This window comes from Columba livia, chromosome 2, assembly GCF_036013475.1.
Source record: "Columba livia isolate bColLiv1 breed racing homer chromosome 2, bColLiv1.pat.W.v2, whole genome shotgun sequence".
NCBI classification, from domain to species: Eukaryota; Metazoa; Chordata; class Aves; order Columbiformes; family Columbidae; genus Columba; species Columba livia.
This window is the reverse complement of record NC_088603.1, coordinates 95,986,361-96,007,116: the sequence shown is the minus strand read 5'-3', so window position 1 is coordinate 96,007,116 and position 20,756 is coordinate 95,986,361. Positions and strand designations below refer to the sequence as shown.

At 43.4% G+C, this 20,756-nt stretch overlaps 1 protein-coding gene across 2 annotated transcripts; it reads left to right on the top strand.

Moving 5' to 3' along the window:
* The first annotated feature begins 13,008 nt into the window (after positions 1–13,008).
* IRX2 (iroquois homeobox 2) lies at positions 13,009–19,350 on the top strand. 2 transcript variants are annotated; one of them, XM_065052911.1, is made up of 5 exons: positions 13,009–13,825; positions 15,595–16,000; positions 16,446–17,183; positions 17,872–17,939; positions 18,753–19,350. In XM_065052911.1, exons 1-4 carry the CDS (start codon positions 13,583–13,585, stop codon positions 17,913–17,915), a joined length of 1,431 nt encoding a protein of 476 aa, XP_064908983.1. In that variant the 5' UTR covers positions 13,009–13,582; the 3' UTR covers positions 17,916–17,939; positions 18,753–19,350. The 2 variants fall into 2 exon arrangements, with proteins under 2 accessions (XP_064908983.1, XP_064908984.1); XM_065052912.1 differs by lacking the exon at positions 13,009–13,825 and adding an exon at positions 13,903–14,206.
* The last annotated feature ends 1,406 nt before the right edge of the window (positions 19,351–20,756 follow it).

The following is a 20,756-nucleotide window of genomic DNA, read 5'->3' as shown; positions in this document are numbered from 1 at the left end:
CTGACCTGAAGTGCTAAGCCATATGGCCTACTGCTGTGCCATACAGATGCCCCATCTCCAGCTGTCAGCTGAGTTTATTAGTTTCAGTATCACACCTCAGGAATAAAGTTACTTTGCTTTCGAATCCACACAGGCTCTCAAAGTACCAAGTATGCATGATTCTAGGTCACAAGGAAATGTGCTGTGTAAATGTGTCACTGCAAGTTAGGTTTATGCTGTCCCTATTTAGGAATGCTGGATGAATGTGGATCACAGCAGGCACCAGGATACTGGAAAATAAACCAGGTAAAATTTGTTTGATACCCTTGAGGTAAAAAGTATCATCTGCTCTGTTCCTAATCAACTGAGTCCCCTGGTGCTGATGAATTTATATTGAGGACTTCTGATTTTTCAGTGTTTCTCTTGAGGACAAATCTTCCTTTTGTTAAATCAATATTATCTTTTTTTTTTTTTTAATCTGAAAAATAGAATTCACTCAAAAGCTTGCTTGCTTGCTTCCTTGCTTCCTTCCTCTCTCTCCTTCTTCCTCTCTCTCTTTCTTTCTCTTGTTCTCTTCTTCTGTCTTCTCTCTCTCTTTCTTTCCTCTTTCTCAGTTTGATATTTTGAAGGCTTTTTAACATTATAGGAATATCAAGTTTGGTCTTTGCCATTTATTTTTTTCCTGGAGCATCTCTGGGAATTCTTGTGTTCTGGGTGTTCTGGCACTGTTGCATAAAGAATGAGGATCTTGAACAAAGACTTTCTTTGCCCAAAATTGTAATTAGTTGCTGAAGTTGCTAACAAAAGCAGAGGCAGATGAACAAAATTATTCTAGACATTAAAAAGCTTGTATGATGACAGACTGAAGAGATAGGGACTGTTTCGGGAAAAAAAAAATAGGCAATTTTTTTCAGAAGAACAAACAGACTTATTAGAACAATGAAAATTAGGTAAAAATAATATTAGCACCATTACTGTGTCATTGTGTAAATCAGTGTTGCATCTTTATGTTGAATACTTTGCTCTATTGGCTAAGGTACCATCACAAAAATGAAGTGGTTTTTGACGTTTCTTAGCTCTTGTTGCCACACTGAGGAGAGCAAGACCCCATGAGTGAATGGAGTTGTTGATAAGAAAGTCCACATCTATTTACTGAACCTAGCTAATTCATGAGATTTACAGAGTGAATTTTGTCATCTTTTGTGAAAGTCCAAATAAATTATGTCTTCCAATCTTCTTGTATTCACTCTTTTGTTATCACACCCAACAATTAAAAGAATGTGAATAGCTTACAGAGGCACAGATTTCTTTTACAGAAGCCATGGTGATCTGTCTCCATCATATTATTTTCAGCTGGGTGTTTTATAATTCTGGTTTTAATTAGCATTTCAACCAACTTTCTTGGTGCTAAAGTAAGAATTCTCAGCCCTGAATTTCCCAAAATATCCTTTACAGTAAAACACCATTTGCAACAGAGCTGTTCTCTGAGAGAACAGCTGTTTAATTTTGATTTCTGCTTGCTTTTTGAACCCTTTTGACTAATATTTTATTTTTCAATTCTTGTTTTCAAACGTCAGCAAGCTATTTTTTTTCTATTCCTTCTCACCTCCCAGAGCTTAGTTTACATCTACTTCCCTTGCAGCACTACATGAAAGACATTGGGTGTTACTGTAAACTCAAAGAAATTCTCCCAAGAAGAGGCCATATACAGAAGGGCATTGCATATGGAGTAAAAAAAGGAGCAACGAAGAGACTGAGAGAGAATTCAACAACCAAGCTATGGAAAGGTACCGGTATGACAGAGAGGGTGTCTTACATTTCCAGTATGCAATGAATCTGTTCTAAGTACCTTGTTTCTGGTTCAGCTCTCCCTATCATGGACATGTAGGACTCTCACTGCTTCAGCAGTGTAGCTGAGTGCAGCAGGACATATGACTTGACCAAGGCCTTTCTTTTCAAGTATTAATTTTTGCCATCCATTTACTCAAAAAATATCAATTCCGGTACAGGTGAGGGACCCGGTTTTTACAGGCTTTCAGGCTCTGTGCTGTTTATAGTTGCAAGCATAGGAGCCAAATTATTAATCAGGGCATTGTCTAGTCAAACATTTTTGAAGAGTTTTCTTTTATCAAATACCAACTGTGGCAGGGGTTTAGAGACTTACTAGCCCAAATCACACCAAGACAAACAAGGTATAGGCTTCTAGTTATGTCACTGTCTTTGAAAATGCCTTTTAGGCCCACAAGTCTTCTTGAAGCAATGCCAAATGCCAAAATGCTCCCTAAATCAAAGCCAAGATGCTGGCACAGCTTCTTCAGACAGATCTTAACCACAGGAATTTACCCCTCTGCAGTATTTTGATCCTGACCTGTCATCAAACCAGGTTCCCCAGCCAGCTTATTCAAATGGAAGTTGTGTGATCTCCTATATATGCCTGTGGGCAGTACACCCACCAGCCAAGTGTCCCTGTCACTACATAATACACAACGGTTGGGTCTGCATACTAAAGAAAGTGCACACCACAGTGTATCCTACAGCCTTGAACCCCTGGTCATCCAGGCTGGCTAGTGATGATCGCAGTTTCCTTCACAGTCCCACAGGAAATTATTTTTCTTAAATGGAAATGAAGGATGTGTGAGCTGATGTGCTTACCTCAAATCCCTTGTGCTGACCCAGAGAGCCCACACAGCTGATTTGTGAAGTGCACTCAATTTGTACATTGTTCTTGAGCTTTACCCTGAAAGTTAATGTGATGTTTACATTTTATATACAGGTCCCAGGATGAAATGGGCTGTGCTCTAATACTTGAAAATAATTTTTGTCATATACGCCTTATTTGGTAGAACTTCTCTATTTGATTCTACTGAAATCTAGAGTTATATATCACATAGAATAATATGCGCAAAAAAAAAAAAAAAAAAAAAATTAACTGGGAAGCTCAAAAAAAACATGTTTAAAAGTACAGAATATTCAAGTACAGTAGCCAAAGTAACAATCTATCTTCTCTTGGTATGTAATCCAACCTTTGGTCCCTCAGCTGAATTTCCTCTAATGTTGTTGTTGACCCCGAGGCATGTATTAAAGAACCAAGAAAGATCAAGTAATCAGCTCAAAAGTACTCTAGAGAACTAATTTAAAAGAGCTTTGCTGTAAATATCAATAATGGAATACAACAAATGAATTAAAATAATGAAATACACATTCTGCACGAAGGAAATAATTCCTGATACAGTTTTAATAAGAGTAGTGGAAAGAACAGTCTCACTGCTGATGCTTTCATATGCTTTAAGATATGAAGAGACAGAAATATAGTCAGTCCATGAAGAGATTGTTCTTGCCCAACTGCAGACACTAAAGTTCAAGGGTCTCATTTTGTCTGTTAAAGAAGGGAAAAACATCACAGAATCCTTCCTTTATTATCTAGTAATGAGTATAAAGCTTCATTATTATAAATATGACAAGCGGACATATCTAATTTGCTCCTTGTCTTGTGGATTGTTTTGTGCAAAGTTCCACTTCATGTGTTTGCTCTATGGTTACCTACACCAGCCTTATCCTGCTGTGCACTTGGTCCTGCCTCTTGATTGGAAAAGTCAATTGCTTCCATGGCCCTTCCCCTAGCAATATTTTCTTTGATACTTCCATGATTGTTATCTTTTTTTTATGACCTAACTTATGCTGAAATTCTTAAGTCAAAAACCATAATATGTGTTCCTAGTCTTACTAGCAGATCTATAAAAGTCTGTTAGCATTACTGCCTGCCCACTAATATTCCTACATACATGTCCTATTTACTGTGTAGGGTAGGAGCAGTCCTTTCAGCTGTGCATTTGTGCTGCACCTGGTATTACGGCGTCTTGATCTCCTACATAATATTTAAGAGTAAACTTGAACACTGATGAAATAATCTTTTTTTAAAACTTGACTGAGATTTCCTATGAATGATATTGCGAGCCTGAAAATTAAACAGTAATCGTGGCCTACATATTCCATTGACAAAATCCTGAGCAGTGACTTTAAGAAAAGTACATCTGGTGGACAGCATGTGGCCAACTAAAGTGGAAAAAGGAGAAAGCAAAAGAATAACAAAAGGCTCATCTCAAGGAAAAGTCGCAGATTAGTTTCTGGTGTTAGTGGACCAATATTTTTTTTAAGCAAACTCTGTTAAACAAAAGTCAATTAAGAGAGCTGAAAAAGACAATTCCATTAATCAGGTGAAAACAGAGCAAACAATTAAAACAAACAAACAAAAAAGCATATTAATTGTACCACTTCATCTTTCAGTTGCATATTTGAAACAAGCCTAGCTAGAGGAGAAAATTTCTTTATAACCATATTTTTTTCAAGGATTAGATTTAATGTTTTATCCCTTCATACTTTTTTTTAATGAAGTTAATGGAAATATTTTTAGTGGAAAGTGTTCACAAATCTGATAAGGTGCATAAATTCAACTGAAACACAAGAGGTGTTAGAAATTAAGTACCTTTTTTTTGGACGGGGAAAGAAAATTATGTACAAGTGCATATGTCATATTAACTGTGTTTGTGCAAAACAAAAAACCTATTCTTACAAGAGTAATGCCGAACAATTTCTTAAATCAGTTTATTTACAGAATTAAGTGTTGTTAGTTTATAAAGAAAACTCACTAAACCCATAGTGAAGGATATCTGATACGTCTAACTGTTGGACTGAAGTTCAAACAACAAGAAACAACTCAAAATTCTTTTGGTGGGATTATTCCCTTCTGAAGGTCACAAAGGCAAATCCACCATTGCCAAGTCATGATGCTTCCAGCACACTATTATGTTCTAGAAAAAACTCAGCTACGTGAAGTGAGTAGCAGCACGCAAGGAAAACAGTGAAAGGGAGAAACTTTTGGTTTACTTTTGTTTCAAGAATCAAACAGCTTTAAAAAACTAAAAGACCAGAACACTATAGAAATTTTGGTGATCCCCGGAAAGAATAATTTGAGACAAAATGTCATAGTTAATTAGTTGTTTTTTCTTCCCTTCCTTATCAGTTCCTATCTTTTATGTACAAGGACTCCACCAAATGGGTCCCAGATGAAAATGTCGGGTGGTGTATTTGCATGAGAAATAAAATTTAAACATTGTGGACCTCTGGTGTTCAAGATAATGACATAATTCTCAAAAACTGTTTCAAAAAAACACGCTCAAAGGAGTCACGATCTTCTAGGACTTCACTAATTAGCAATTGGGGAACATCCAAAAAAAAAGAAAAAAGGGATCATTTCACTACTTTCCTTTTAGAAATGCACTGAAAGGTCATGTGTTTTAAGGTTGAGCTGCATAAAGCAGAATTCATTGTCTGTTGATAAGAATGAAAAGATTTGTTCTTTTAAACTCCTAGAACCTACACTTCAAACATAAAATGTCTTTCTGAAAACTGAAGAAAATCTGTTGAGTAATTTGTGTTGGCATCTTCTTTTAGAAGATCTCTGTCAAGATTTTTTTTTCTCCCAGATGTCTTACTACTAGTAAAAAAAACAAAAACAAAAACAAACAAAAAAAAAAAAAGGCAAAAAAAAAAAAAAAACCAAACAAACAAACAAAAAAAACAAGCTCTCCAAACCTTCCACGGAGCGAAGAGCCAGCCTATACAGTATCCCACTGTTGTGCTGAGCATAGCCAAACACACAAAAAATTCAACAGTTCATGTCATTCTCAAAACCATGTTGATATCAGAAGGAATCGAAGCACAACTCTTCAGCTAGTTTTCATTCTGCATTCCTATTGATAGAAATGAGTCAGTTGTATGAGGAGAAATGTGCATGTCTTTGGACTTCTCAATGGCAAATTGGCGACCTGCCTTTCCCAGATGAAAGCATCTTAAAACCTGCACAGATTCAGGTTGAAAAGCTAATGGCCAGATGGTCTGTATGCCCTTTCTTTAAGTAACATGAGGAAAGGCAGTGAACTTGGTTCCACTGGCAGTCTACTTTAGCATTGCTACAAAACCAGGAAAAGCAGTAAGACCATATGAATAAACTTAGATAGTATTTTTTAAATCAAGTTACACATAGCATTATGGTTTTTTCATTTGTAGTAATATTCAAAGTAATATTTGGGGGGGTTCTTGTTTACCATTTACATATGAAGGACTAGTATTATGAAAAATCTTTCCCCAAAAATTTGAAGATTTGGAGTAAAACTTGAAGGTAGAGAATTAAAAAACAAAACAAACAAACAAAAAATAAAAAGTAGTAATTCCTTAACTAAATGTAAGGAACACTGGATGTTCAACATTGATTTAGAGGAAATATCAATGTAAAGGAAAATACGAAACTAAGAATTTCAATTACCCTTAACTCCACCCATTAATGGGAGAGAACACAAAAATATTATAAAACCACTTGAATGTGTACTATGTAGCATCAATTTTAAATAGATTTTATTAACACTTCCTAGTGTCACTAAACACATGAACATGTAAGACTTTTCCTGGGTATGACTACAGTTTTTCTGGGGTTTTTTTCTGTCTGCATTTGGAAACACACAGACAACCTCACGTGATTCTCTAACACACAATGGGGATAGTTGATTTTTCAGAGAAAGGAAACTACCTGGTTTGAAATGAATACAAAGAAGTCTTATCTGTTCACAAAGGTTATTTACTGGAGAAAGTGAGGCTCTCTGGTTTGGAAGTGGGGCATAGGCTTGATCTAGAAATGTGTTTCTGGGTCTACAAATGATGGATACACACATGTGTATAGACACAGAGGTGAATGAACGTATAAATGAATGAAAGAAAGCACAAAGCAGGTGAGCAGGTGCTCTCTAGTGTTAAAAGTAGTGATCAAACAGATGATGGCAATTACAAGGAGGGTAAAGGGTCTGGCAGAATGGTTTCAAAACTGCCTAAAAGAATTTTAAGTCTGACAGAAGTTTGAGGAACGACCAGTAGAACTCCATTTATACACATCTACTCCAGATGAAGCACTCTCAGGAGCCTGCCTACGAGTGCTCCATGGGCACCAAAGTGCCCAAGCCAACTTGTTGACTATTCGTGCCGGAAGAATCTTTTTTAATGGGAGTCCTTAACAGAAAACAACTTTTCAGTTAAATCGTCCCACTTTTCCTTTAGTTTGTCCATCACCCACTTTGAAAGCGTACCAGGCGCTGAAGGGGTTCAGCCTCCCACTAACTCTGAAGCAGTCTTTCCAAGACATGCTGGCCGAGTACAAAATCCAGAGGCAAAGACGTGGTTATTGACTGCCTGGCTCCAGAGGAGCCGGAGATGGGGGATGGGGAGCAATTCATCCCCCCCGGTAGTGAGGGAGGAGGGGGGAGCTGACCCCCCTAGCCAGCTCTTCCCCTCCCGACGGCCCTGCCCACCGTTCCCCAGGGCAGCCCTCCCCTCCCCGTCGCCGGTGGAAGGGGGTCGCCCCGCCTTAGCCCGACATGGGCTGCTCGGTGTGGTGTCGGGGCGCCGCAAGAAGCCGCCGCAGCTCCGCGCAGGCGGCGGCCGAGAGCGCAGGCCGCTCCGCGGGGAAGCGCGGAGCGCTGCGGGGGGCGGCCAGCGATGGGAGGCGCGAAGGGGAAAGGCGGCCACTCCGAGCCCCTCGGGACGGGAGACGGGGCCTCTGTGCCTCTGCCTCCACCGCACGAATGGCTCGACAGCTCGTTCAAAAACCGGATACACTGTTTTGTTTTTTTTTTTCCTCCCTTTCCCCCTGAAGAAGTAGGAACTATATCCCACCTGTGGATCGTACACTTGTTCTAACCCTGAGAAACACTGTCTGCCTTTCAGGTGAAAATAGCAGGCTCCAGGAAAGCTTTGGACGTCTTTTATGTTACACTTATGGATACATATTTGCTTATATTTCCCTAAGCAAAAAATGAATAAGACTCTTAATAACAGTGTGACATATGGGAATTAACTTTTGTGAGCGTCAGATCTGTATTGTAGAGATCCTCTTTGGGCTTCTTTTTTTTTTTTTTTTTTTTTTCCTCACCCCCGCCCCTTTTTTTCTTTTCAACACTGCCCCAAATAATGTCCCAAAAGGAGGGAGATAAATCCTCGTAAAGACGTGGCCCCCGTTATTAGTGCAAACTGTTAAAGCTACAGAAGCCGGGGAGAGGGGGGCGAGTAGGGGGAGAGGGGGACAAAGAGGGGAAATAAGAAAGAAAAAACAATGAAGCTACAAGCAGGGGGTACATTTCATATGTGTCTATTTGTGCGCGTTTGCATGTTATAGAGAGTCGCCTAAATTCTCAGAAGACGCTTCTTGCAGTGTATTTTGAAAATGAAATACACTGTTCCACTCTTACCAGACTGAAAAAGAAAATAAATAAATAAATAAATAAATAAATAAATAAATAAAAAGAAGGATTAAAAGACATAAGGGGGGGAAGTGACCAGAAGTCATGCGAAAAGTCCACCTTTTAATGCAGGTATAACGGGGCTACAGTTAGATAATATTGTTAATAAAAGTAATGACTGAAATACAAACAGAAACCTCAGGGAAGGAGCTTACATAAACAATTACGCTGCCAGTGCTCGGGAGCGCCGGCGAATTCATTGCCACAGCGCCCCCTCCCACACACAGTCTGAACTAAAGATTTTATCCTGAAGATGGGGAAAGAAAAGTTCTTTTCCTTTTTCCCTTGCTGTTTCCCTCGCTCTTTGCTTTAACCCTGTGAGCAGATCTACGGCAGAACGGCTCGTCCAGCTCACCAGGTCGCTCCTGCGAAGCAACTCTCTCAGAAAGAGCCTCGTAAAGCGGGCTGCTTTTACTAGAAAACTGGACAACTCCTCTTGCTCAGTTCGCTTGTGGCATTTGTTATTTTTAAATACAATAGCCTATTATTTCACGTCGTTGTCTCCGGGAGATGGTGGCAGTCCCCCATTTCATGAAAGAAAGGAGAAAGCATTCCCAGACCATTGTGTGGTTATGTCACAGGAAACTGTTTCTGCTGCGTATTGTGTTATATCTCCAAACCTCACCAAGCTTCACTTCGCTCTGCTTAAAAAGTTGCTGACCGGTGTCATGACAATCGGGCAATGGGCATTGTCCGGGTAATAGGCGTGTGCGTCTCTCCGGGCCACAGCGAGCCCTCCTGAGGCGTGGAGAGATCTCCAACGAGATTTTAATTTCTATTTTTTTTCCTTTTTTGTCTTCTACCTGAGCGGGAGCGGGGTGCTGAGCGAAGGGCCCCCATGCAGACGTCCAAGCGCCGGGCAGAGGCAGCCTCTGCTCGCAGCGAGCTCTCCCACAACGGGGGCACCGATGCCATTCCCACAGACGTGGCTTTCAACTTCACTCGCCCGAAAACTTCAGCGTCTATCACTAGTGCAAGGGGATGTAGCTAATAAATTACAAACGGCAAAAACTGTCTCCCAGGACGGCAATGAGCAATAGCTGAAAAGGGGCAGAGGGTGTTTGGAGTGGGGGGAACTTAACTACCTTCTCAGCTGTGCTGGAGCAAACTGAATTAAAGAAGACAAGCGAAAGCACCGCTTAAATTCTGGGAAGGTAAACGCTGAACTAATGAATAGATTATTCAAATAAAAACGCAGTGTCTGAAGTCTTGATGTCTCTGTGTAGGCACGTTAATTTGCCACAGTTATTGCCAATAAAAAGTGTATGTAATACTGTTCTATTGTTTAACAGCGCAAGTTAGACGACTTTTTATTAGTAACGGGTAGTACTATGGGAAAATTAGATTTCGGCGACGAAGCCAGGAAGATGAAAAACCTCTTCCCTGAGAAAGGCATTCAAATCAAACAGAGATAACTCCGAGAAGAAGTTACATACAGTCAGGTACACTGATCGATATGTAAAAACGTTAGCGACACGGTTTTCTTATTTGGTTATCGCAAAGACTTCCCCAGCTATATATAAGTGACCCTACTAGCTATTCGTTCTCCACATTGTGCAGAGTCAAATTAGTGGTGTACTTACTGTAATAAAATGCATACCGTCTCCTTGCAGTGGGTAAATCCATTCCTTTCTGAAGCCATACAAAAAATATGCAAATCAAATCAATGCAAGAAGTTGCCTTTTGAAATGATAATATTTTACTCCATTAATCTCTGATTGCGAAATTAACCCCGTTTCTGGATATAAAACAGCATTTTTGGACTGCACAAATTAAAACAGAAATATAATCTGTTGCTCTTTGTCTTTGGAGGAAGGGGAGTAATGTTCTGATTTAAACATTCCTCCCACCGAAATCACAAAAATATATTTTCATAGACGAAAGACATGCAGATGGAGGCAAAAACAACACCTACATTTTACACAGACTGGCACGTATACCTAGCGTGTACAACATGTATATGCGTGTAGATATGTATGGAGATTTGTATCTCCCGTGTGTGTGTCTGTGCCTATCTACACACACCCTGAACTGAATTATATCAATTCTCCTGGGATCGCGGTATTTATTTAAGTACTCTTCCCAGGTCATAACTGTAACACTCACTTAATAGCATTAATCCCTTGTTATAATGTAAACACAACGGCCATTGTATTCCCAATCTGTATTGTTCCACTAATTATTAAAGAGGAGGAACTAAAAGCAATCAATTCGCGTAGATAACACTTACTTACACCACTCCTGCTGGAAAAGAGCAGACTTGGTTTCCCAAATAAAAATGCAGAGAGTATAGCACATTTTGCAAGGCATGCAGGTTGACTTAGAAAGATTCATGTATGACTTTACAATGTTGTAATTAATTTTGCATTCTCAGCTCTCCAGCTGCTGCTCTCTTCAGAAGCAGAGCTCATATACTTAGAAATCGGTCTGCGGAACACAGGAATTGACTATTCAGATGTAATCGCATGATATCGATTATTCCGTAGACCTACTGAAATATGAATGTGTTTTATATAAAACTCTTGGTTTTAGAGTTACTATTTTTATTTAATATATGCGCATTAATCACCAAGCAGGGAAGCAAATGTCTTTTCCGTAATCTGTTGCACTGAGTTTACCAGTTGTTTATCACTCTCTTATCAGGAAGTCGGGAGTTAATGACAAGAAATACCTGTTGGTGTTAACCTCCTCCCCCTCACCTTGTTTTTTAAGGATTGTCTCTTCTACAGGCCACTTGATAGATCTGGACAGGAATTAATCCGGTATGTCTGGTGGCCAGATCTCTGTTGCTGCGTGCAGGGGCAGGGGTAAACTAGTATGTGGGTTTCACAGGAGAGGAGTATAGGAGGGGAGACAAAAAAATCAGATAGAAAAAGAAAATGGAAAACTCGTGTTTCTTCAGACAGTATGCAGTATACGCATCCCGATAATTAACTGTAGTTTCAATACGGCATTTTACCCGCTGTGTCCGCAAGGCTATCGTTTCGAAGTGTAGATTTTTATTAGCTGCATGTTTAATTGATTTACAATGGGCTGCCCTGCTACCCGCAATTCTTCAGCTATTTCCCATCTCCTCTTCTGTCACTGACGAGCCGATTTCCCGGTGTACCTCACCAGATGGGTGTTCTCCATCCTACCTAACCGAAAGAGGTATTCCATGAAGAAGTCGGCCGTAAACGTCAAGCGACTTCATTTGGTTAAATACGGGATAACTTCTCATTCCCAGATGTTGAAAAACTAAAACACACTATTTGATTAACACTTTTTTTTCTTTTTTTCATTTTTTTTAATGTGAGCTCCTGAACTCTTTTTTTTTTTTTTTTTTTTAAGCTTATCCCGGGTTTCTAAACCTGCGCAGGCTGGGGGTGAAGGACTTGCGGGAAGCGCGGTGGCTCCCAGCCCTGCAGTCCCGGCGACCCCGTCCCTACCTGCCGGCCTGATCCTGCCCCGCTCGGGCGGCAGTGGCGTTGCGGGGCGCAGGTGCGGGCCGGGAGGCGCGGAGCGGCCTAGCGCTCCTCGACCCCGCCGGCAGCCGCTCGGTGGGGTGGGCAGGGCCCAACGCCGTGCCCCGGGGCTGGGGAGGGGGCGACTGGCGGAGTGCAGAGGGAGAAGGGGGAGAGGCCCAGATCCGCCGCGGGTGGGGGGGACACACGGGACCGCCCGCTGCTGCCGTCCTGCACCGCGCCTCGTCCATGGAGGCAAAGGCCAGAGCTCGAGTGTGGGCAGCTCACCACCAGTTCTTGAAGGGTCCCCCTAGACTAATCATTACAAAAATGCACGCGCACATATATGCATGTATTTATGTTTGCGTCGAGAAGATCGGTGCCTTCGTCTCTTTCTCCCGAAAGAGACAATGGCTAGAAGCTGATGGTGGTCAGGGCCGAAGGGAGGGAGCAGAGGAAGAGATTACGTTATTTGGGAAATTAATTATGTCATGATCGTATTCCAGGAGATTTATCTGACCTGCAAAAGGTCAGATAGGTGGGGAAAGGCAGCTAGCCCCCCGGAAGGAGTCACCCAGGCCACTTCCCCACGCACCAGATGAGGAAGAATATAAATGAAAGAACGATGACGGTTCTTTTTCTTTTCCCTTCCTGTGCAAACGCACTCCATGACTAGATCTTGACTGTTTGTGGCAACTTATAAAACTATAAAGCTCTCGCTGCCAGGAGCAGCGCGACCCTGGATTTGCTGATTTGAGCAGTTGATCTTCTTTCCTACCATATAGGGCAGTACTTCTACAAAGTGCTCTTCCCTTGTACACTGCCCAGCTCCGTCGAGCCTGGCCCTACACATCCACAAGCGTGCAAATGCACACATCTACGATACGTGTGCTTGTATATAGCGCTTCTTCGAGTGCGTACGTGAAGGGATGCATATATTTATAACACATATTCTTTTTTGTTTCCCGCCTGGGTACAGAAAGCAGGAGATGGGGGATGTAATCGAGAGTGTGCGAAAGAGTATTTATGGCTCCGCGAGTCCTGAGAGGAGCTGATGAGCAGCATCATCGTTTGACTTCAGCAGGGTGCTCGCAGTCAGAGAGGCTGGCTTGCATTACAAAGCCTGCCTTCGCTGCTTCCTTGCCTGCCTGCCCGCCGGCCGCGGGAGGAGACGGGGCCGGAGCGGGAGGGGGCGGGCCCGCCGCGCTATGCAGATGAGCGGCGGTGACGGACAGCTCTGTTTTCCAATGTCCCTCAGAAACTCGAGTGCTCCTTCCCTCAACTCTTCACTTCAGACTCTATACTTCCCCCAAAATACAGGCTCGCAGGCGCTGGGGGAGCTGGCTGGGAGAACTCCATATGCAGCAGCCACTTTTCTGATTTCGGGGGCTCGCTTCTCTCTCTCTCCCTCTCTCCCCTTCTGTTTCTCTCCCTTTCTCTCTCTGTCTCTTTTTATTAACCCTCTCCTCTTCCGTCTTTCCCACATGCCCTTTCCCTCCCGGTTAGGTTTCTGACCGCTCGATTTATTTTCCCTTTTTTTGGGGTGTTCTTTTTCTTTTTTTTTTTCCCTCCTGTTTGTTTTTATTCTGACCGGGTGCGCATGGGGGGGAGCATATAACAATTCTGATCCTCTACATAACTGCACAGAGCCAACCGGGGGGAGAGAGAGAGAGAGAGAGGGAGGGAGGGAGGGAGGGAAGGAGGGTGGGAGGGCGGGCGGGAGAGAGGGAGAGCACGAAAGCAGCGCCAGGAGCAGCGGCAGCAGCAGGGCCGGTCACCCTCGCCCCCTCCCTGCTCCTGTGCACGCCAGTGCAAGCCATGTCCTATCCTCAGGGTTACCTCTACCAGCCCCCCGGCTCGCTGGCTCTGTACTCCTGCCCGGCGTACGGGGCGTCGGCGCTGGCGGCCCCCAGGAGCGAGGAGCTGGCCAGGTCTTCGTCGGGATCGGCGTTCAGCCCTTACCCGGGATCGGCAGCTTTCACCGCCCAGGCGGCGGCCACAGGCTTCACCAGCCCGCTCCAGTACTCCACAGACCCCGCCACGGGATTCCCCTCCTACATGGTAACTACCGAAGAGAAACCCTCTCCTTCTTCATTAGCATCCGCATTCTCATCCTCATCATCTTCAGCCTCTCTTCTCACACACTCACCATCAGCCCCGACACCACGTCGCACAGCCAGGCGCTCCACACCGCGGCCGCGCTGCTGGCGCCAGCCGCGCACCGGACTGCGAGCAGTCTCGCAACCCAGCCGGGGCTGGCGGAGACGCGCGGAGCCGAGCGAAGGGGGAGCGTAGTTGGGGCCGGGGCCGGGGTTGGGGTCGGGGAGCCGTTTCGCTCCACGCCCTAGCCGAGCGCGCTGCCGGCGGGCCTGGGACCCGGGCTCACCCCTCGGTTCGCGGAGCCGTACGGGAGCCCTGGTTAAAGAAATACAGATCGTCCCAGTCAGTTGAGCTGGATGCTTCCATTCTCCCCCCACCCCCGCCATCCCCGCTTTCTCTCTTTTTTTTCTTTTCTCTGTGGTATGATAGGGGAGGGCTTTGATTTTTTTTCCCCTTTTTTTCTTTTTTTTTTTTCCCCTCTTGTTTTTAAGTCGGTGTTCAGAGACGCTGCGGGCTTTATCTCCGTGTGGTTTTATTTACTTTCAGTGTGTTTTGTGCTAATGGTTTAACTGGATTTTAGGAATGAAAAGGAGCATCTGTTTGCGATCTGTGAGCTTCGCTTAAGCCCAAGATGGTTGTGGTGGCCGCAGTTTCGGATTTCACTTTCTTCTTATTAGTTAAAAGGAGCATTTGCAATTGCGTGTGTGTGTATTCCGTGCATAAACTATATAAACAAAACCATAAACTATATAAATAAACTGCACGTTTAGATGATTATATAGTTTTATAAGCACACACACAGAGTCAGACACATATCTAGTCCGTACACACAAAGACCTGTGCCCGGAATCTAAGACTGGAGCCGCTGTCGAGATCCTAGAGGGGATGGCAGCGAGGTAGCGCTCTCTCTGTAAAGTGACAGGGAAACTACTTGCTTTCTGACTGTAAAATACGGTGCATAAATTGTCGTAAAGTCTTCATTCGGGATGGTATAAAAGATCCGAGGTTCTCGCTTGGTTGTTTTTCCTGTTGAGAAGCAGTAGGCGAGTAGCTGGAAGTTGCAGTGAGGTTGTGAACTGTGCGGGATATTGGGTGATGTTGCGCCTGTGACTCGCCGATCTGTGGGATTCAGAGACGTGCTGAAAGTTAGCGAGTTCCTTAGCGATATCTTTAACTTTTCTTCCATTATGCAGACTTAAATAAGCGCAATTTAAACGTTAAAAGGCGAATTAAAATGCTAATTACATCGCATTTGAACAATTCGAAACGGTGCATATCTTCTGATTTGCAAATTGGATTTGCAATGCATTAGTGCAGTGAATTGCTAAGTGGCGGCTTTGTTGTATTTTCTATAGCAAAAAAGGAAACATCTTTTGAACCTTTGAGAGAAATGTAGATATCAAGACACTACCTGTAGGGCCTTTAAAATGTCTGCTCGGTTCAAAAATTATATTGGGAAATATTCAATTACAAGGAGTTAAAATTAGTCAGAAAGATTAAAACATCGCCGATTTCAAGCGCGTGTGCCTCTGTCTGTCTGCTGGGCGGAGGAAGCGGGGGGAGGAATCGCAACTTAATGGCCTTTGGGTGCTGCTTTTCCCCCTCATAGAATATGGATACAAGACACCATCCCGGGGAAATACAAATATAACCACCGAACTCGCCTTGACAACTTACTAATGGCTATCAGCAATAACAAATTGCCAACCCCATCGTTTTGTTCTGTCCAGGGCTCCCCTTACGACGCCCATACGACGGGGATGACCGGAGCCATCAGCTACCACCCGTACGGCAGCCCTGCCTACCCCTACCAGCTCAACGACCCCGCGTATAGGAAAAACGCCACCCGCGACGCCACGGCCACGCTGAAGGCCTGGCTGCAGGAGCACCGCAAGAACCCCTACCCCACCAAGGGTGAGAAGATCATGTTGGCCATCATCACCAAGATGACCCTCACCCAGGTCTCCACCTGGTTCGCCAACGCCCGCCGGCGGCTCAAGAAGGAGAACAAGATGACCTGGGCCCCCCGGAACAAGAGCGAGGATGAGGACGACGACGAAGGCGACGGGGCGAGGAGCAAAGATGAGAGTCCCGAGAAGATGCCCGAGAGCAACGAAACCTCTGCAGAGGACGAAGGTGGGCGCTGAGTGACCGCGGCCGCGGTGGGGTGGTCCCATCCTGCCTCTTCGCGTCCTCCCGGGAGCGGGTAGCAGGGAAGGGGGATGGGGGGCTGCGTTTAACAAAAGCTAGCCAAACTGCGTCCTGTCCCCTCGCCTACGGCTTCTCCGGGCGCTTGTCGGCTCGCAGCGCCCGTGGCCGGGGCGGGCGAGGGGTGGCGGATGGAGATGCCGCGGCGGGTGGAGGCGCCTTGCGGGGAGCAGGCGGAGAGGTGCGGAGCGCCGCGGCGGAGCTAGCCCGTGGGAATGGATGCTCCTCGAAACGGGATTGCACAGAACAGGCTGGGACGGCTAGCGTCTCCCTGCCCGCTGCCGTGGTGGTGGTGGTGCTTGTTTCTCACCCGTCTCTCTTTTGCCGCCCCCCCTCCTGACTCTGCCTTTCTGTGCCCGGCGGGGCCTTGCAGGGATCAGCTTGCAAGTCGACTCGCTGACGGACCACTCGTGCTCTGCCGAGTCGGACGGCGAGAAGCTGCCCTGCCGAGCAGGCGACCCCCTTTGCGAGTCGGGCTCGGAGTGCAAGGACAAGTACGAGGACATCGAGGAAGAGGAGGAGGACGAGGAGGAGGAGGAAGACATCGAGGAGGACGACGGCGGCGGCGGGGAGCGCAACCCGCCGGCCAAGCCCGCCACCTCCTCTCCCCTGGCGGCCGTGGAGGCCCCGCTCCTCGGCCATCCGCACACCGACGCCGCCCGCAGCGCCAGCAAGGCGGCGCTGGGCGGCCGCGCCTCTCCCGGCCCCCCGACGCCGGCCAGCAAGCCCAAGCTCTGGTCGCTGGCCGAAATCGCCACCTCGGACCTCAAGAGCCAGAGCCTGGGACAAGGCTGCCAGTCTGCGCCGCTCTCCTCGGCCACCCCCGCCTCCGCCCCGCACAGCGCTGCCTACTCGCCCTCCTCCCTCCTAGGGAGACATATTTATTACACCTCACCTTTTTATAGCAATTATACAAACTATGGGAACTTTAACGCTCTGCAGAGCCAGGGAATCCTGAGATACAACTCCGCAGCAGTGGCTTCAAACGAGGGACTAAGTCAGACTGTCCTAAATGCCAGCTCTGTCCACAAGCAGAGCAGTGACTCTTTGAAAACGATCACTAACCAGCTAGAACAACATTACAGGCCCTCTAGTTATGACTCTAAGAAAGGTAGGTGACTCGTTTCTGCACTTTCTTCCCCCTTCTCCCTCTCTCTCCTTTCCCGACTCGTACAAGTCCATTATAAACTGTAAACACTGAAATCTTCTCTGGAGAAAACTTAGCGTACTGCCAGGACTACCACCGCCGGGTGAAGATGGGCAATAGTATAATCTAGGGATTAAAACCGGCATGTCGCCGTTTTATCGATAACTGCCTCTAGGAACCGAGAGAGGAAATGTAAAAGACAACTTTCAGATCAGTCTTACAGGCTGCAAATGCACCTTTTAAAAGTCGTTTTTAAGTGGAAAACTACGCACGAATATATGCAGAGAGCACTGGTGCCATTCCCCGTATTTTTTTTTTTTCCCCGACAAACTGGTTTTGCTCTCTTTGTTTCCAGTATTCTCACTTCTCTTTTCAGCTTTGGGTTTAGGTAATTGCTGACCTTGGACGTGAAATTACATGGAGCGTGTCATTTTTAACTCTGTGTTATTTTTTTCGAAAAAGTTTTCTACTAATATAATTATCAGCTTGTTCTAACAAAATACTCGGAAAAGGGGCAATTATAAAATAGAGATCAGTCTTTTAAACGACTCAGTTACGAATTCCGGGCGAGTGAGGGTTGGGACCTACACAAACTGTATAATCTAGTTAGCTGGCTGTGTTCTGTGACTAACTGACGGTTATATTTTGACAGATCCCACTGAAGTCTGCACAGTAGGAGTACAACCATACCTATAGAAGTGCAATCACACAGCAATGCAAGTAAGTGAGAACATTTTCTATTACACTGATCATTTGGCATCAGGTCTAAGACACGCTGCACAGTTGTAGACTTGCTTAGCATTATTTTTTTTTGCTTCATTACTTAAGATTCTGATTACGAACTAAGCCACATTTTTCTGCTGGTGGTAGTTTTGTTTGGGTGGTGGGTTTTTTGTTTGTTTGTTTGTTTGTTTTTGTTTGTCTGGTTTTTTGTTTTGTTTTGTTTTGTTGTTGTTGTGTTTTGGGTTTTTTTGTTTGTTTGTTTGGTTGTTTTTTTTAAAGCTCTCATTATGTCACTTCCTTTTCGGATTTGTTTTCAATTTTAAGTCAGGTTAGACAGTTCCCGCACCTTGCATAGTCTTCACTTGTGTAAGACAAGCCGTAAGGACTATTTAAATGTTACGGAAAGAAAGCTTCAGAAAAAAAAATCTTTAAAGTTATTGTTGTTTAAAAACAAAGTGCTTGTGCTCACGTGGCAATGCTAAAATTATACATTCGGAGTGAGGCTTCACACAGTGACCATGTATTTAAATTAAAAAGGGACATTTCCACTGTTAGAGACGGACATGCATCTTAAGCAGGGCATGTTATCTGTGGTTTGCCTCTAGCTAGCAATGCCATTCTTAATACCTCCACTATTTTGGGCTAAATAAACAGCAAAACGTCGCCCTACCGATATTTTTTCAACTAATTATTTTCTTAGAAGTCAAGTAAGAATTTTGCCGTACCTTTTTTTTTTTTTTAGTCCGTTTGATGGTGTTAGTGTGTAATTGAAGGATTTTTGGATGATCTGGTTTTTTCCTTGGTCCACAGGTAGGTGTCACAATTGCTTTGAAAAAAGTCAGCAAGCCATCATCTCTCCCCGAGCTAATATATATAACAAATCTCTAAATCCGGATCACATCTTGTGCCACTGTATAAAAGAAGACCACAGAGCACTATTAAATCTTCAGACTCTAATTATTAAACCAGAATTTTGTTGGACATATGTGAGTTTTCTGGTATAGTATAGTTTCCCCAATGTATGTGTGACTTTTAAAAGCAGATCTGTTTTTCTCAGGATATCTTGAATTGATCACTACATTGCCACGGTATATATTCGATAGGTGTGATAGGATTTATTGTAAAATTTATTTGTAAAAGATGTATACAGTAGAGATAATAAAGACGTGATTGGAGAACTTGAGTCCTTACAAAGTGGAAACAAATTTGATATTTATTTTTGTAACGATATAAAGCTTCTAGTAATTTATGCAAGTTGTATTGCAATGGAATCTGAACTTTTTGTAAATAAATTTTGCCTGGTTTTTATTTGAAACATTGATGGTTATACAATCTTCGGTTGTTTAACGAGAATTCTTTACTAATTTATATCTCTAATTGTAAATAAAAACAGACTAGTCTGCAACAATATGGTGTTTTTCGTTCATTTCCTCCCAAATAATGATCTATTATTTAGAAAATGACGTAAGTTGTAGTTTCACTAGTACATCTTAGACCATAAAATGAGTAAGCAATTTAAATATGTTGCAAAGATATGCTTTGCATAAATGAATTCATTCTGGGTTGTTCCGTTATACTTCAGCTTTAAATACACACATGTGTGCAAATACGCATTTGTATATATACTTGCATATGTGATGTGAATACATGCATGTTTCTTAAAAGCTATTTATGTTGGGTGTGAAGTAGCTCTTTATTTGAGTTAACATTCTTTAAGTCCACCATTAAAAAGGAAAAAAAAAATAACAAGAAATTATAATAATCTATGGCTTATTTCTAATTTCTTTGTTTCTGCTTCTGACTGAATTATGCAAAGGGGGTGGGGGGAAGATGAAAAAGTCCAATTCCTGATTTTTATGATTTTCTGCTTTTTTCTTTATCTCAGTAAACCCTATTTTTACAGCTGCATTGGAAATACGCTTTGATTTGGCTCATAAAATCAGCTAACTAATCATTTTAATTTTTAGTAAAATAATGAGAATCCTCATATAATATAATTTCAGAAAAGAAACGAACAATCATTTATTTTCCCCGAAAGATAAATTGAGTGAATATAACTTACGGTTATAAAACAAGAATAATAGCTTCTTAGATTGCCCTTTAATCAATCATACACTTATTTTTCAAGAGGCTCATCTATTTTATTCCATGATTAATAATGTTCCAGCGTGAGAGCATTATTAGATCCCAGCAGGGGAGATCCTGAATGCTTTTAGCTGCTTTGGAATGGTCAGTTGGGGTTCATTATGGTCTGATATTGAACAATTTATAAAATCTTGTCTAAACATCTGCCAGCTCAGATAGGCCGATGTGTCTGAAGATGGGAAATTGCTGGACCAGTTGATATTGACAAACGGATCTCTCTCCAGTGGCTTTTTGTTCAGTGAAAATTAGTGGCCTCTTGCTCAGGTCTTGTTAGAAAGGGCATTTGAAAGTGATCTTAGATACTTCAGGCATCAGCCTTGGGAATGTTAACTGGATAAAGAGCGTGCTCATCTGGAGTCAGGAAATATGTTGTGATTATATTAAATAGGGAGAAAGGAAGCTGTTTTTCTTAAATACATATACACAATTCCCATGATCCATCTTACCACCCCCAACCCCCCAAACACCGCCCCCGCTCTCGTATATTTTACCCCTATAAAGACGTCTAACTGATTGATAAAATGCATGTGTTTTTCAGCTGATAGGGAAGAAATTATTATTTGAATTCTGGAAAACTCTGGGACCCATCTAGCTAAATATAAAACACTGAAGACCCTTGCAGCTGGAGGCCTACTCATCTTATGTTGTCTGTAGAATGATGTTTCTTTG